Raw genomic sequence first — 15,087 nt, 5'->3', positions numbered from 1 at the left:
ATGCTATTTCTCTCACCACGGCATCTAGCATGATTAACCGCCTCCCCAGCAACAATGCCAACATCAACTACATGTAGCTACAAAACCTCGCGTCTTCTACCCACGCCCTCAAGGAACAACTTTCACCTCACGTCTTCTGTTCACACCTTCAACAAACAGTCCACCTCGCATCCTCTGTCCATGCTCTCAACAGATAGCCTCCACCTTGCGTCCTTCATCCACACCCTCAATAGACAGCCTCTACCTCACCCCTGCAACTCTAGCAACGGATCTGCTCCAATTAAACCACCTACCGAGCCACACCAACAACCATCTACGCAATTTTGGCTCATCTTATCCAAACTCTCAGCCCTCTATACACTGTGAGTTTTAGCGTTAAATTTAGTAATATATGTCCTCACCATGAGTTTTAGCGTTGAATATAGTAATATATGTTCTCATGATATTCTATCTTCTCTATTAGGTAGCATATAATCTTGTATTATGTAGCATTTTCTCTCTTATTTTCTACCTTTATTGGCACTTTCCATATTAAGTCTTCATCTTGTATAAATGCATGTAACCATTCTCATATGAAATATCAATCCTTCTTCAATTCTTATCAAGTACAATTGTTAGCACCATGTATATTGTGTCTAAATTTGATCATAGTCTGTATGTTGAGATTAAAACTTATGTTTCAATTGCACTGTAGTGAGTCTAGTGACTACGGGGGATGCCTGTCGTTGCATTTGAGGTTACATAACAATGATTTGTATAATGAAGTCTGTAAAAAATTCTCTTATCAACACACAAAGATCAGAAACCGATATAAGAAAACTTTCCACAAACTTAATTTGTACTTCCTTCTTGAGTACTGAAGTTAATTTTTAATTATCAGTCACGCGTCAATGAAAAATCACTATGAAGAAGTCTTTCAATGTTTCGCCGACTAACCCCTAAAGGGTTCCTAAATTCGAAACAATTTAATTTTTCTTAATCATTACAGTTTTTTTTATAGCCAAAGAAACAAACGAAGGCCCTTATAATATGGATCTTGCACTTTTTTATTTTATATAAAGATTATGATTGCCCAACTCCGCTAGAAACAATAAAAAGTAGAATATAGAAAGCGCTAAGGGAAGGTTTTACTATCTCATAGCACTTGCAGATATCTCTCAGACTTCGAACATCTCAAGGCGGCATTTAACTACTACTGAGTTGCTTCCGATTTCAATTTGGTTCCAAAGCAAGAACTAACAAAGGTAAGTCATAAGTCTATGTTACATATTGTCCTGAAACCCAATGAGGCCAGATTCTCTACATCCTAAATTGTAGATAACTCATAAATTTGGTTACGTGGATGAATAGTAGTAGCTCATTCAAGAGAGCCCACAATTAAAAGATTTTTTTAATATAATTCAGATAATGGCCATCATCTATGAGGTCAACAGAGTAATAGACTCTGACTAATAAATTGTACAGGATCTCTACAACCAAGCAGAGGATCTCTACCCATTCACGAAGGAGGGCAAAATCATGAACACCAGAACCAAGGTTTCTAAATTTTAAATAGAACAAGGGCCCAGCAAAATTAAACTATAATATCCAAAAACCATGAAACTAAGGGGCTGTTTGGAAATGGAAAAGGGTACATGGAAATCAATACAATATTATTTTCATCTATTTCTATCCCTAAAACTCACCACAACATCCAATAAAATATTATTTTTATCCCACAACTCATCTCATATCATCTCCATCCCTAAAACTCACCACAACATCCAATAAAATATTATTTTTATCCCACAACTCATCTCATATCATCTCCTAAAAATAAACCAAAAAAATATTATTTTTATCCCACAACTCATCTCATATCATCTCCTAAAAATAAACCAAACACAAGAAATGGATCACATCATCCAACTCATTGTTTGGTTCAAAAGTTGCTTTCATTGTCATTGAATCTATTACAACTTTGATCGTTACAATAAACTTGAATAAAATAAAAATAAAAAGTTAATCTTTTTATAAGATCTCCTTACACAATGAAAATAAGAAGTTTACAACTTTATCAAACAAACGCAGAGAGATCGTTTATCGGTCTTCTGCTTGTGCGGGATCTTTGTCTGTGCCGGGAACGTCGATATCCTTGGACCGCCTACGGATCAGATCCGGTTATCGGAAAATTGACGGAGCTCTTACTTCACCAAGGAAGTATTCGCTTGAAGCTCTGAAATCGACCAAGCGAAATCAGTAGCTCTTCACGAGATTAAGACCAAGCCTAATCTCGAGGAACGGACGGACGGGGGAGATACGGGTTCAGATCCTTCGAAAGTTTTCCTCTTTATGCTGAAGTTCGTCAGGATCTGACTTGCCTTCGGTGTAAATTCGTGCTCCTTCGACTCCTCAATCTGGCAGCACCTCGCCCTCTTGATAATAATCTGCCCCTATGAATTGAGCCCCTAGGCTTGTATTTATAGGCTTCGGTTGGGGGGTTTTCGGATAAGAATGAGTGATTTGGTCTTATATTCAGTTAATAACGGTCTAACCACGTTTGTAGATGATATTTAGGCACTTAGGAACCCCTGGAACAGATAAATCCCGAAAAAACCGCTCAAAACCGTCGAAAACGCGTAAGAAGGTCAAAACAGCGCGACGGGCACTGCTGACCCGCGGGGGGCGCGGGTCGGATTCGTCCGACCCGCACGGGCGCGGGTAGTTTGGCTTTTTGTTAAACTTTGTGTTTTTCGACTTTTCCGGGACTTGTATTTTCCACTGTTTTGCGTATTTTGACTGTCTTGTTGACTTGTACGATTTGCTAACTTGCTTCATGCCCTCGTTAGCTTCTTTACAGCACTTGGAACCAAACGACATACACGTCGGGCACTTTGAGTTGACCGACGTGCGTGAGCTGATTGACATGCGCGAGCTGACTGACGAGCACGCGTTGTCTGATGTACGCGCATTGACTGACGTGCACAAGCTTATTGATGTGTGCAGCGGCCAATCGGATAATCCTTCTTGACTTGGATGATGACGTTCATCATCTTCTCTTTGCCTCGAGTTGCGTGCGGACACCTATAGGCATTTTTAGACGCCTATAGATACCCCCTCTAAAGTATTTCAGACTCATTCTTTTATAGAGAAGTCTGGAATGCTTTGGATAAGACATGCCTTGTTGTTAATCTCTTTAATATTTGTTGAGGAGATCGCGTAGAAGAACCTGTGGATTGCTTCATTTCGTGACTTCTTCAGCCTTCAGTCTATTCAGTGTTTTGTCGAATAGATGAAGTTCTTCCGGTACTGCGTTTATCGTCTGATCGTTATCAAAATTTTGAACTGAAGTTGATGCGTAAGTTTCTGAATTTAGCTCGTGTCATTGAGTTGACTTTGAACTGATCATCTTTGTCAAGAATTCATATCTGGATGCGATTGAACTCCTTGAAATCATCATTTGCCTTATTTTGGAAAAATTGCTGATGTGTTGATCGGCATCGACCTTTACTATAGCGCGTTGACCGGCGTTAACCTTTGCTGTAACGTGTTGATTAGCATTAACACAGTTTATACTCGTACGTTTACTGGAGGCTACACAGTTTAAACTCTTAAGGCATTGGAGCGTGGTGGTCCCAAATTTCGGGCTGTAGGACCAACTATTGAAGTTGTTTCGTCTGCAGATATGGATCTTATCCCAATGTTGTTGGATGCTCAAGTCACGAGACCAGCTAATGAAGCTGATGCGTCAATGACTCGTATTTATAGAATTTTTGGCAAATTCTCAGCCATAAACGGGTTTGATTAGCCTTTACCGACTACCATTTGAGTCGGGCTAACATGCAGATTGTTTAAATCCATTCTGCACGTAACGTTGTGCTAAAAGGGTTAACTCTTTTAGTGCTATGATATTGAATACGTAGACTTCGTCTTTCTTCTATGAAAAGACTAAACAACAACGTGTATCAGACGTAGACTTAGGATTTTTGGCAAATCCTCAGCCTTCAATGGATTTGACGTGCCTTTACCAATTACTATTTGAATCGGGCTTGCATATGGATTGTTTAGGTCCGTTCCGCATGTGACGTTATGCTAAGAGAGTTAACTCTCTTAGTGCTATGATATTGAATACATAAACTTCATCTTTCTTATAGGAATAGACTACCTGACAACATGTGTTAGGCGCTGACTTATCCCTACTTAGGTTTCGGGATAAAAGCCCCCAGACTTAGATTCTGGTGTCTTCTTCAATCGATGAAAGACTAAACTGACAACGCGTGTTAGACGTTGACGTATCCCTTCTTAGGATTCAGGATAAAATTCCCCACGCGTGTAAGGCGTGGATTTTGGCCTTCTTAATAACGACTTGCCACATTCTCGAATATGTGGGCTTTTGTCCTTTTTATGGTCAAAGACTAACCGGCAATGCATGTTAAACGTTGACTTATCCATTCTTAGGATTCGGGATAAAATTCCCTGCGCGTGTAAGGCGCGGATTTTAGCGTTATGAATAACAACCTGCCACAATATTGAATATGTGAGCTTTTGTCCTTTTTACGATTGAAGTGACCCGCGCCTTGGAGAGACGGATTGAAGTGACCCGCACCTTGGAGGTCGGATTGAAGTGACCCACACCTTGGAGGGTCGGATTGAAGTGACCTACACCTTGGAGGGTCAGATTGAAGTGACCCGCTCATTGAAGAGTCAGATTGAAGTGACCCATGCTTGCGAGGGTCAGATTGAAGTGACCCGCGCCTTGGAGGGTAGGATTGGAATGACCCGCGCCTTAGATGGTCGGATTGGAGTGACCCGTGTTTTTCGATCTTTTCGGCCGATGTTTCGTACTTTGGCCTCCAAGTTTGATGCAACCTTGGTTGTTTCTTGGCTATGTCTTTTTTCTGTATCTTTTGTGCCTTTTGCAAAAGAATTCACGCGTGCGCAAGCAGCGCACGGTACTTCTAGATTCGCTCCTCAAGTGTTGAACGGATCCTTTTAACTTGGATCCATTCACTTGTTGTTGGTTTGGAGGAGAGGACATCTGCTCGCTGTTGGGGTGCTCGATGCTCCTTGAATTTTAGATCTGCTTCGTAACGGATTCCGTCTATGGGTTCCAAAGCCTTGGCGAATTGGCACGTGAGGCGTTGGTGCTGTCTTTGGCGAGCTCTTTTCGATAAAGTAGGCGCGTCTTCAGTACTCAACTCCTTGATTGAGGAGGAGTTTAGATCTGTAACTCCGACTTCATTGGAGGCCGGAGGGGCGTTGCGAAGTGCAGTCGTTGCAGCGACAGGGGCGTTGATCTTCCTACGCTTGTGAGGGGCGGAGGATCTGTAGGAGGGGGATGACAGATACTCCTCGAACTTCAGTTGGTCGAACTCATATTCGACCACTTCTTTAACCAGGATGCAGATCCGAGGTTGCGACACAACAGCTTCGGCAACGAAGTTGTTGGCTCCCACTGTGGTCGCTAGCGTGTTTGGCTAGAAAATTATATTCTTTATTGTATAACTCATTACAACTCTGATCGTTACAACAAGTTCAAAAAGATCAATCTTTTTATAAGACCTTTACACAATGAAAATAAAAGTTACAATTCTCGTTCAAACAACACGCAACAGGTGTTTATCGCCTATTGCTTTGCGTAGGATCTTCGCCTGTGTTGGGGATGTCAATATCCGTAGACCACCTTTGATCTAGATCCGGTTGATGGAAAATTCGGCAGAGCTTCGCCTTCGCCGAGGAAGTATTTGATTTGAAGCATTGAGATCGACCAAACAAAATCAGCACTCTTCTCGAGATCAAGACCAAGCCTGATCTCAAGGAAATGGGGGAAGCGGGCTTCGGATCTTTCCAACTCTCCTTCTTTATGCTGAAGAACTCGCCAAGATCTGTCAACCCTTGCTAAAATTCGTGCACATTTGACTCCTCAATCCGGCAACACCTCGCCCTCTTGATATTCGCTGTAAATTCGTGCTCCTTCGACTCCTCAATCTGGCAGCACCTCGCCCTCTTGATAATAATCTGCCCCTATGAATTGAGCCCCTAGGCTTGTATTTATAGGCTTCGGTTGGGGGGTTTTCGGATAAGAATGAGTGATTTGGTCTTATATTCAGTTAATAACGGTCTAACCACGTTTGTAGATGATATTTAGGCACTTAGGAACCCCTGGAACAGATAAATCCCGAAAAAACCGCTCAAAACCGTCGAAAACGCGTAAGAAGGTCAAAACAGCGCGACGGGCACTGCTGACCCGCGGGGGGCGCGAGTCGGCGCGGTCCAACCTGCGTGGCCGCGGGTCAGCGCGGTTCGACTCGTGCAGGCGTGGGGGTTTGGCTTTTTGCTGAACTTTTTGGTGTTTTTTCGACTTTTTTCGGGACTTGTATTTTCCACCGTTTTGCGTATTTAGTCGTCTTGTTAACTTGCACGCGTCGTTTATAAGTATTTCGTCATTTTGTTCGGATTCGTCCGACCCGCACGGGCGCGGGTAGTTTGGCTTTTTGTTAAACTTGCGTCGGATTCGTCCGACCCGCACGGGCGCGGGTAGTTTGGCTTTTTGTTAAACTTTGTGTTTTTCGACTTTTCCGGGACTTGTATTTTCCACTGTTTTGCGTATTTTGACTGTCTTGTTGACTTGTACGATTTGCTAACTTGCTTCATGCCCTCGTTAGCTTCTTTACGGCACTTGGCTGACCGATGAGCGCAAGTTGACTGACGAGTACATTCGGTCGCTTGGAGTTGATCGACGCGTGCGTGTTGATTGACGCGTGCGTGTTGATTGACGCGCGCGAGCTAATTGACGTGCGTGAGCTGACTGACGTGCGCGCGTTGACTGATGTGCGCAGCGACCAATTGGATAATTCTTCTTGACGCGTCTACTCTTCATTTCGAGCTGTGTGCGGGCCCTTGTAGGCAATTTTAGATGCCTATAAATACCCCCTCCAAAGTGTTTCAGTCTCGTTCTTTTATAGATGAGCCTGAAATGCTTTGGATGTGATAGACCCCACACCTTCAATCGGTGTCAAAGAACCTATAATTGGCTTCAATTCTTGACTTCTCCACTTTTCAGTCTATTCAATATTTTGTCGAATAGCTGAAATTTTTTTGGTGCTGCGTTTATCGTCTGACCGTTGTCGAAATCTTGAATCGAAATTGATAAGTTGATTTTGGCTCGTGTCATTGGGTTAACTTTGAACTAATTCGCTGCATCGCAACGTGTTGATCGGCGTTAACCTTGGGCTACGCATTGACTGGCGTTGACCTTAGGGTTTTGTATCGATCAGCGTTAACATAGTTTATACTCGTACGTTTACTGGAGTCTACACAGTTTAAGCTCTTAAGGCGTTGGAGCGTGACGGTCCCAAATGTTGGGGCTATAGGACGAACTGTTAAAACTGATTCATCTGCAGATATGGATCTTATCCCGAAGTCGTTGGATGCTCAAGTCATGAGACCAACTAATAAAGCCGATGCGTCAATGACTCGTATTTACAGAATTTTTAGCAAATTCTCAGCCATCAACGGGTTTGATAAGCCTTTACCGACTACCATTTGAGTCGGGCTAACATGCAGATTGTTTAAATCCGTTATGCACATAACATTATGCTAAAAGAATTAACTCTTTTAGTGCTACGATATTGAATACGTAGACTTCGTCTTTCTCCTGTGAAAAGACTAAACAGCAACGTGTATCAGACGTAGACTTAGGATTTTTTGAAAAGACTAAACAGCAACGTGTATCAGACGTAGACTTAGGATTTTTGGCAAATCCTCAGTCTTTAACGGATTTGATGTGCCTTTACCGATTACTGTTTGAATCGGGCTTGCATACAGATTGTTTAAGTTCGTTCCGCATGTGACGTTATGCTAAGAGAGTTAACTCTCTTAGTACTACGATATTGAATACGTAGAATTTGTCCTTCTCACGGGAATAGACTACCCGGCAACGCGTGTTAGGCGCTGACTTATCCCTACTTAGGCTTCGGGATAAAAAATCCCCAGACTTGGATTCTGGTGTCTTTTTCAATCGGTAAAAGACTAAACCGACAACGCGTATTAGGCGCTGACTTATCCCTACTCAGGCTTCGGGATAAAATTCTCCATACATAAAAGGCATGGATTTTTATTGCTACGATGCTGAATACGTAGACCTGGTCGTTTTTACGGGAACGAACCACCCGACAGCACGAGCTAAGCGCTGACTTATCTCTACTTAGGCTTTAAGATAAAATGCTCCAAACTGGTATTCTGATGTCTTCTTCAATCGGTAAAAGACTAAACCGACAACGCGTGTTAGGCATTGACTTATCCCTGCTCAGGATTAGGGATAAAATTCCACATGTATAAAAGGCATGGATTTTTGTTGCTATGACGCTGAATACGTAGACTCGGTCGTTTTTACGGGAACGAACCACCCAGCAACGCAGGTTAAGCGCTGATTTATCCTTACTTAGGATTCGGGATAAAATACCCCAGACTGGTATTCTGGTGTCTTTTTCAATCAGTAAAAGACTAAACCGACAACGCATGTTAGGCGTTGACTTATCTCTACTTAGACTTCGGGATAAAATTCCCCGCGTGTGAAAGGCACGGATTATGGAGTTGAAAGATGGTGTATTCTCTTAGGGCAAAGACGAACCCGAAATAGGAGAGAAAAAATTTTATATTCTATCTCCCAAAACCGAAGAGGAAGAATTTTATATTCTATCTCCAGTTAAAAAAAAGACTCAAAGTGGGATCTCCACCTCGAGAATCTGAAGAGTGAAACTAAGTGCGATCTCTACTCCGAGAATCGAAACGATTCGGATAATCCTAACTGTCGGAAGGTTTGATCATCGAACTAAAGGTGAATTTCTCGTTTATCGAGAGTGAATTATGGTTTTGACCCTAACTGTAGGAAGGTTTGACCAAACGGGAGTTTGAGGTGATCCTAACTGTAAGAAGGTTTGATCATTTGATTTGAAAGTGGACCTCTCGTTCATTGGAGGAATCGAGAGGGGATTTTGGTTTTGATCCTAACTGTAGGAAGGTTTGACCGAGTGGGAGGTTTGAGACGATCCTAACTGTAGGAAGATTTAATCGCTCGATCCGTGGACCTATCATTCATTGGAGGAATCGAGAGGGGATTTTGGTTGTGATCCTAACTGTAGGAAGGTTTGATCAGGTAGACAGTGGGAGTGGGAGTACAAATCGCAGTGAGAGTGTTGACTTATACAAATCACTCAGAGGGGGTTCCTGGTGTTAAGTGATAAATACTTAACATGGAAGGGTTTGACAATCGTCAATGATCAGGATATTAAAATTCTAAGTACTATGTCCGGACTTTAACTATGGAAATGTTAAGTGCACAGACGCATCAAAAGTTTGAGTGGATTCAACCAAAAGGAATTTTGATGGTCCCACCGTCAATTAGTCTGATCGATGGGGGATTTTATGATGGAAGAATATGAGTCGTCAAACACTAATGGGAGTTTTGTGAGGGAAGATTGATCCAACGAAGTGATCGAATCTCGTCTCAGCAAAAGAGTGTTCGGAAATCACAGTGGGGGTTTAGTGTTTATCACTTTGTTCGTAATGATCGGGTTATCCCTAAGAAAATTACATGTAGCATTCTTTCGGGAACTTCCCGTTACATGAATCATCCACCCCTAGCTTCCTTTACGGAACTGGGTGACATTGTACTCAGTTACATGACCGGGTTATCCTTAAGAATATTATGTATAAAAATTCTCCAGAAACTTCCCGTCAAAGGTAGGAAACAGTTTAGACTCGTATACCTATTGGAGTATTGAGAAGCAATTTATACTCGTATACTCTTCGGAGTATAGGAAGGAACAGTTTATACTCTTATACTTGTCGAAGTCTTCATTCAACTTAATTGAACGTTATGACTCCGGCTTCAACCAAGGTTTGGATGTTATTCTTGAGAACGAAATAAGTCTTGGTAGGATGAAGGATCCTCCTATGATACGCACAGTACTTCGGATCCGCAGTATTGTCAGCTTCCTCCTGATCTACGATAGGTGGTAGATTAATCTTGTCATTTTCAAAGAGGGATTCAAAAATGGCTGGAACATCTTCGTCCTTGAAGGAATACTCTTTTTGGAGTCTCGGATCCGAAGTCTTTTGTTGTCTTCGGAGTTGTTGTTACGATGTCTGATTATCATCAACTGCTGCAGGTGTTTTTTCCTTACCACGGGAGGCGAAGTTTAAGTTCGGAGGATTAGCCGTCGGTTGGCTCCTCTCGGCCTTCTTCATTCTGAGGAAACGTTCGGCCCATTCTCCGCGTGTCTTCAACTCTTTCTAGGTATTAGACGGTGCTACTCCCATAACTTTCAACACATCCAAAGAGATGTTATTGTGACAGGTTTGGAGGATGAAGTCCTCCGTGATCGGATCTCGACAGTTCATCGCCTTATTCCGAAAACGTTTAACAAAATCGTCGATTATCTCATCGTCTTCTTGTTTCTCATCGAAGAGTATTCTGATTGACACATCAGCGTCATCATCAAAGAAGTGAGTGAGGAATAGGTTCTCTAGGTAGTCTCAGCTGTTGATGCTTGTAGACTTGAGACGGCGGTACCAATCGAAGGCGGGCCCGCGAAGGATGCCAACGAATGACCGAACCATTAAGGCTTCATTGTCGGAAATCATACCCAAGTGTGATTTGAAGTAGATCAGATGTTGAGTGGGCGAACCATTCCCGTCAAACGGTGTGAAGTTAATCAAGTTGAACTTCGTCGGGTATGCTATTGAATCCCACTCTCTTGAATAGGAACATGGAATGCTGGTCTTTTTCACCTCTCGAGCAGACATTAGAGCGTTGATTTTGCTCTCGAGATCTTTTATTTTCTTATCCTCGCTCGTATCGGGCTTTGGACGATTCTTAAAAAGAATAACGGGGCCACCCCCGGTGTTATCGTTTTTAGTGGGACCACCCCCAGCGTCGTTATTTTTAATGGGGCCACCCCAGCGTTCTGGTCAACGGGAGGGTTATCAATATTGAGACGTTCATCCACATCTGAATCGCTACATACTTGGCTGACGTTGTTGCGACGACTGGATTCACCTATCTGATTCGACAAAGCTCGGATCTGTTGGTCATGCTCTTCCCTCATCCGCAACATAGTCATTTCCATTTCGAACTTGAAGTTCTTTTTTTGCTTAGCCAAGGCATCCTCGATGATTTTGACCACTTGCTCGATATCGATCATAAATACCTCACGGGATTATCCTGGGCTGGATACCGTATTGTCAGAAGCGACTGCGGAGTTAGCATCTGATACTTCATCATCTGAGGATAATCCTCTATTCATCCTCTGATAGTCCCTTGATACTTCATCATCTGAGGATAATCCTCTATTCATCCTCTGATAGTCCCTACGTCTAGTAGTCCCTGCGCGTAGCCGAGTCAAACGATGCGATACAAGGGGGTCGGAGCTAGAAGGTCGAGTCGACTTTCCCTTATCAGCTATATTTAACGTAACTTCCGAAAATTCGTCACCTTAAACGGTCGATTATTTCTTACGATAACGTCTTAGCTTAGACTTAGTCGTTCCATTGGAGATCCTCTTAAATACCGAGACCCTCTGCGAAACGGTCTTGGGACAGTTACACGCTGATAATACTGTCCTGATAATGTTGGTGCACGGACAGTGAAAGGCCATTTTTTGGGTACCTCTCTTTCGAGATCTATTCATACCCCCAGTCCGATAGTACAACTCGTCGGTCATATGATCGGAGCAACCTATCGCATGTTGGCACAACTTCCCAGATATAACGTTATCATCGTCAGATGAATACGTTTTTTTTCAGGGGATTTGCCGCCTTGTTGGCGTTCTCAAGAGTCACGCGTTTAGAGCCGTTCTTTCGGGAGCGCGGGACCTTAACGGGCTCTTGGATAATGACTCGCAGTCCTAGGCGGTCATTTACAGGAGTTTTCCCATTATAGAAAGGCTCCGATTTGTTGTGAGGATGCGTGCGACCCCTAGCTCGAGTAGTTGCTCGGGGTTCAGTCACCGGACCTAAGCCCTCTTTGATTGAAACTTTATCTCGATCCTTGTGCAAAGGAACCAGACGATCCGTCATCTTTATCTTAAATCGGGACAAATCCACACTGTCGCGGATCTCTACCGGATGTGCAGAACTCAATGAAATCGGAGAAACATGTGCAGAACATCTTCTGTCTTGACCCTGACGCAGATCAAACTTAAGTGACCCGCGGGCTGGAGGGTCAAATCCGAGTGTCCCACGGGCTAAAGGGTCGGATCTGAGTGTCCCGCGGGCTGGAGGGTCGGATCCGAGTGTCCGGCGTTTTTCGAACTTTTCGGCCGTCGTTTTGGACTTTAGCCTCCAAGTCCGATGCAGTCTTGGTTGTTTGTTGGCTATGTCCTTCTGCATCTTTTGTGCCTTTTGCACAAGAATTAGCGCTTGCGCAAGCAGTGCGTGGCGCCTCTGAATTCGCTCCTCAAGTTAGACGGATCCTTTTGACTTAGATTCATTCACTTGTTGATGATCTGGAGGAGGAGACGTTGTTCGCTCGCTGTTGTGACGGTTAGCGCCTTCTGGACTTTAGATCCGCTTCGTAGCGAATCCCGTCAACTGGCTCCAAAGCTTTAGCAAATTGACGCGCGAGTCGTTGGCGTTGCCTTTGGCGTACCCTCTTCGATAAGATTGACACGCCTTCAGTACTCAACTCCTTGATTGAGGAGGAGTTCAGATCTGTAACTCCGACTTCATTGGAGGTCGGAGGGACGTTGCGAGGTGCAGCTATCGCAGCAACGGGGGCGTTGATCTTCCTGTGTTTATGAGTGGAGGAGGATCTGGAGGAGGAGGATGATAAGTACTCCTCGCACTTCTGTTGGTCGAACTCGTACTCTACCTTTTCTTCAACCGGGATCTGGATCCGAGGATACGACATGACAGTTTCGGCAGCGAAGCTGTTGGCTCCAACTGCAGTCGCCAGTTTGTTTGGTTCAAAAGTTATTTTCATTGTCATTGAATCTATTACAACTTTGATCACTACAATAAACTCGAATAAAATAAAAATAAAAAGTTGATCTTTTTAGTTGATCTCCTTACACAATGAAAATAAGAAGTTTACAACTTTATCAAACAAATACAGAGAGATCGTTTATCGGTCTTCTGTTTGTGCGGGATCTTTGCTTGTGCCGGGGACGTCGATATCAATGGACCGTCTACGGATCAGATCCAATTGTCGGAAAATTAACGGAGCTCCTACTTTACCAAGGAAGTATTCCCTTGAAGCTCTGAAATCGACCAAGCGAAATCAGTAGCTCTTCTCGAGATTAAGACCAAACCTAATCTCGAGGAACGAACGGACAGGAGGAGATACGGGTTCAGATCCTTCGAAAGCTTTCCTCTTTATGCTGAAGTTCGTCGGGATCTGACTTGTCTTCGCTGTAAATTCGTGCTCCTTCGACTCCTCAATCCGGCAACACCTCGCCCTCTTGATAATAATCTGCCCCTGTGAATTGAGCCCCTAGGCTTGTATTTATAGGCTTCGGTTGGGAGGTTTTCGGATAAGAATGAGTGATTTGGTCTTATCTTCAGTTAATAAAGGCCTAACCACGTTTGTAGATGATATTTAGGCAGTTAGAAAACCCTGGAACAGATAAATCCCAAGAAAACCATTCAAAACCGTCGAAAACACGTAAGGGGTCAAAATAACGTGACGGGTCTGCTGACCCACGGGGGGCGCGGGTCGGCGCGGTCCGACCCGCGCCCCCCNNNGGGTCGGTTGAGTCCGACCCGCGCCACCCACGGGTCGGTTGAGTCCAACCCGCGTGGGCATGGGTATTTTGGTCTTTTGCTGAACTTTGTGTTTTCCGACTTTTTCGGGACTTGTATTTTCCACCGTTTTACGTATTTTGATCGTCTTGTTGACTTGTACGATTTTGCTAACTTGCTTCATGCGCTCATTAGCTTCTTTACGGCACTTGGAACTGACCGATGAGCGCAAGTTGACTGACGAGTGCATTCGGTCGCTTGGAGTTGATCGACGCGTGCGTGTTGATTGACGCGTGCGAGTTGATTGACGCGTACGAGCTGATTGACGCGCGCGAGCTGACTGACATGCACGTGTTGACTGTTGTGCGCGCGTTGACTGATGGATAATCCTTCTTGACGCGTCTACTCTTCATTTCGAGCTGCGTGCAGGACCTTGTAGGCAATTTTAGATGCATACACTCATCTCATCTTCATCACATCTCATCTTTAAAAATCACTCACATCATCCACTAATATGGTGTAAACTCATCTCATCTCATTAACATTTTATTTCCACACGTTTCCTCCAAAAAAATTAGGAAATCGATTTCCTTAAGTGTGGGTCACATCATCTCATCTCATCTCATCTATTTTCTTATTTTTATGAATGAACTAAACACAAGAAAAGAATCTACTACGGGAAATAGGTTTCTTATAATTTATTTCCTTATTTTTTTAGCCAACCAAACAACCTCAAAATAATTTTTCTTAATAAATCACCCACATCATCCAATAATAATGTGATAACTCATCTCTCATTCTTTGATTTCCTTCTTTTCTTAGAACAATCTCAAAATAATTTTTCTTAGAAATAAGTTTTCTATTATTTGATTTCCCTTTTTTTTTGCAAACATACAACCCCTAAGAGAATCGCCCAGACTTTGACACATACACCCACTAAAAGCTCACACGTGCGACACGCGTCCCCAGATCTGATGACCCATCACCAACAAAAACAATAATCAAAGGGAAACTGTAAAACAGTAATAAAAAAGAGTAAATTTCATAAAATTTCCCTATATTTTATAGAACAGTTTAGAAAGTAAACTTCAAAGAATCCCGTGGACATGAAATTTTAGAGAAAACCCGTCCTAAATCGCGGAGAATTAGAGAAAACGCCCCTTAAGTTTCAATTCGCGTTTGTCCAAATTATCCTTAAATTTTCAGTGGTCTTTGTGAAATTTCCTCTATAAACACTTTTTTTGTTTTTATTTATTTATTTACCTGAGATAGTAAGGGAAATCATCGAAGGTGACGCTGCTGTCCCTCCCATCGACGACCATCCTCAACAACTCCTCGGCCACTCTCTCCGGCGTCATAGCCGAC

The 15,087-nt window shown here is 43.2% G+C and overlaps 1 protein-coding gene across 1 annotated transcript in view; it reads right to left on the bottom strand.

Moving 5' to 3' along the window:
* The window catches only part of LOC109846113 (putative cell division cycle ATPase), a 42,739-nt gene that overhangs the window by 27,337 nt on the left and 315 nt on the right, over window positions 1-15,087 (bottom strand). Inside the window, exon 1 of the mRNA XM_020415340.1 lies at window positions 14,986-15,087. This exon is cut by the window's right edge and continues 315 nt beyond it. Coding sequence (XP_020270929.1) covers window positions 14,986-15,087 — 102 coding nt within the window. The remainder of the gene's footprint in view (window positions 1-14,985) is intronic.

The sequence above is a fragment of the Asparagus officinalis genome, chromosome 6 (assembly GCF_001876935.1).
Source record: "Asparagus officinalis chromosome 6, Aspof.V1, whole genome shotgun sequence".
Taxonomy (NCBI): Eukaryota; Viridiplantae; Streptophyta; class Magnoliopsida; order Asparagales; family Asparagaceae; genus Asparagus; species Asparagus officinalis.
This window is presented reverse-complemented; position numbering and strand designations above follow the sequence as displayed.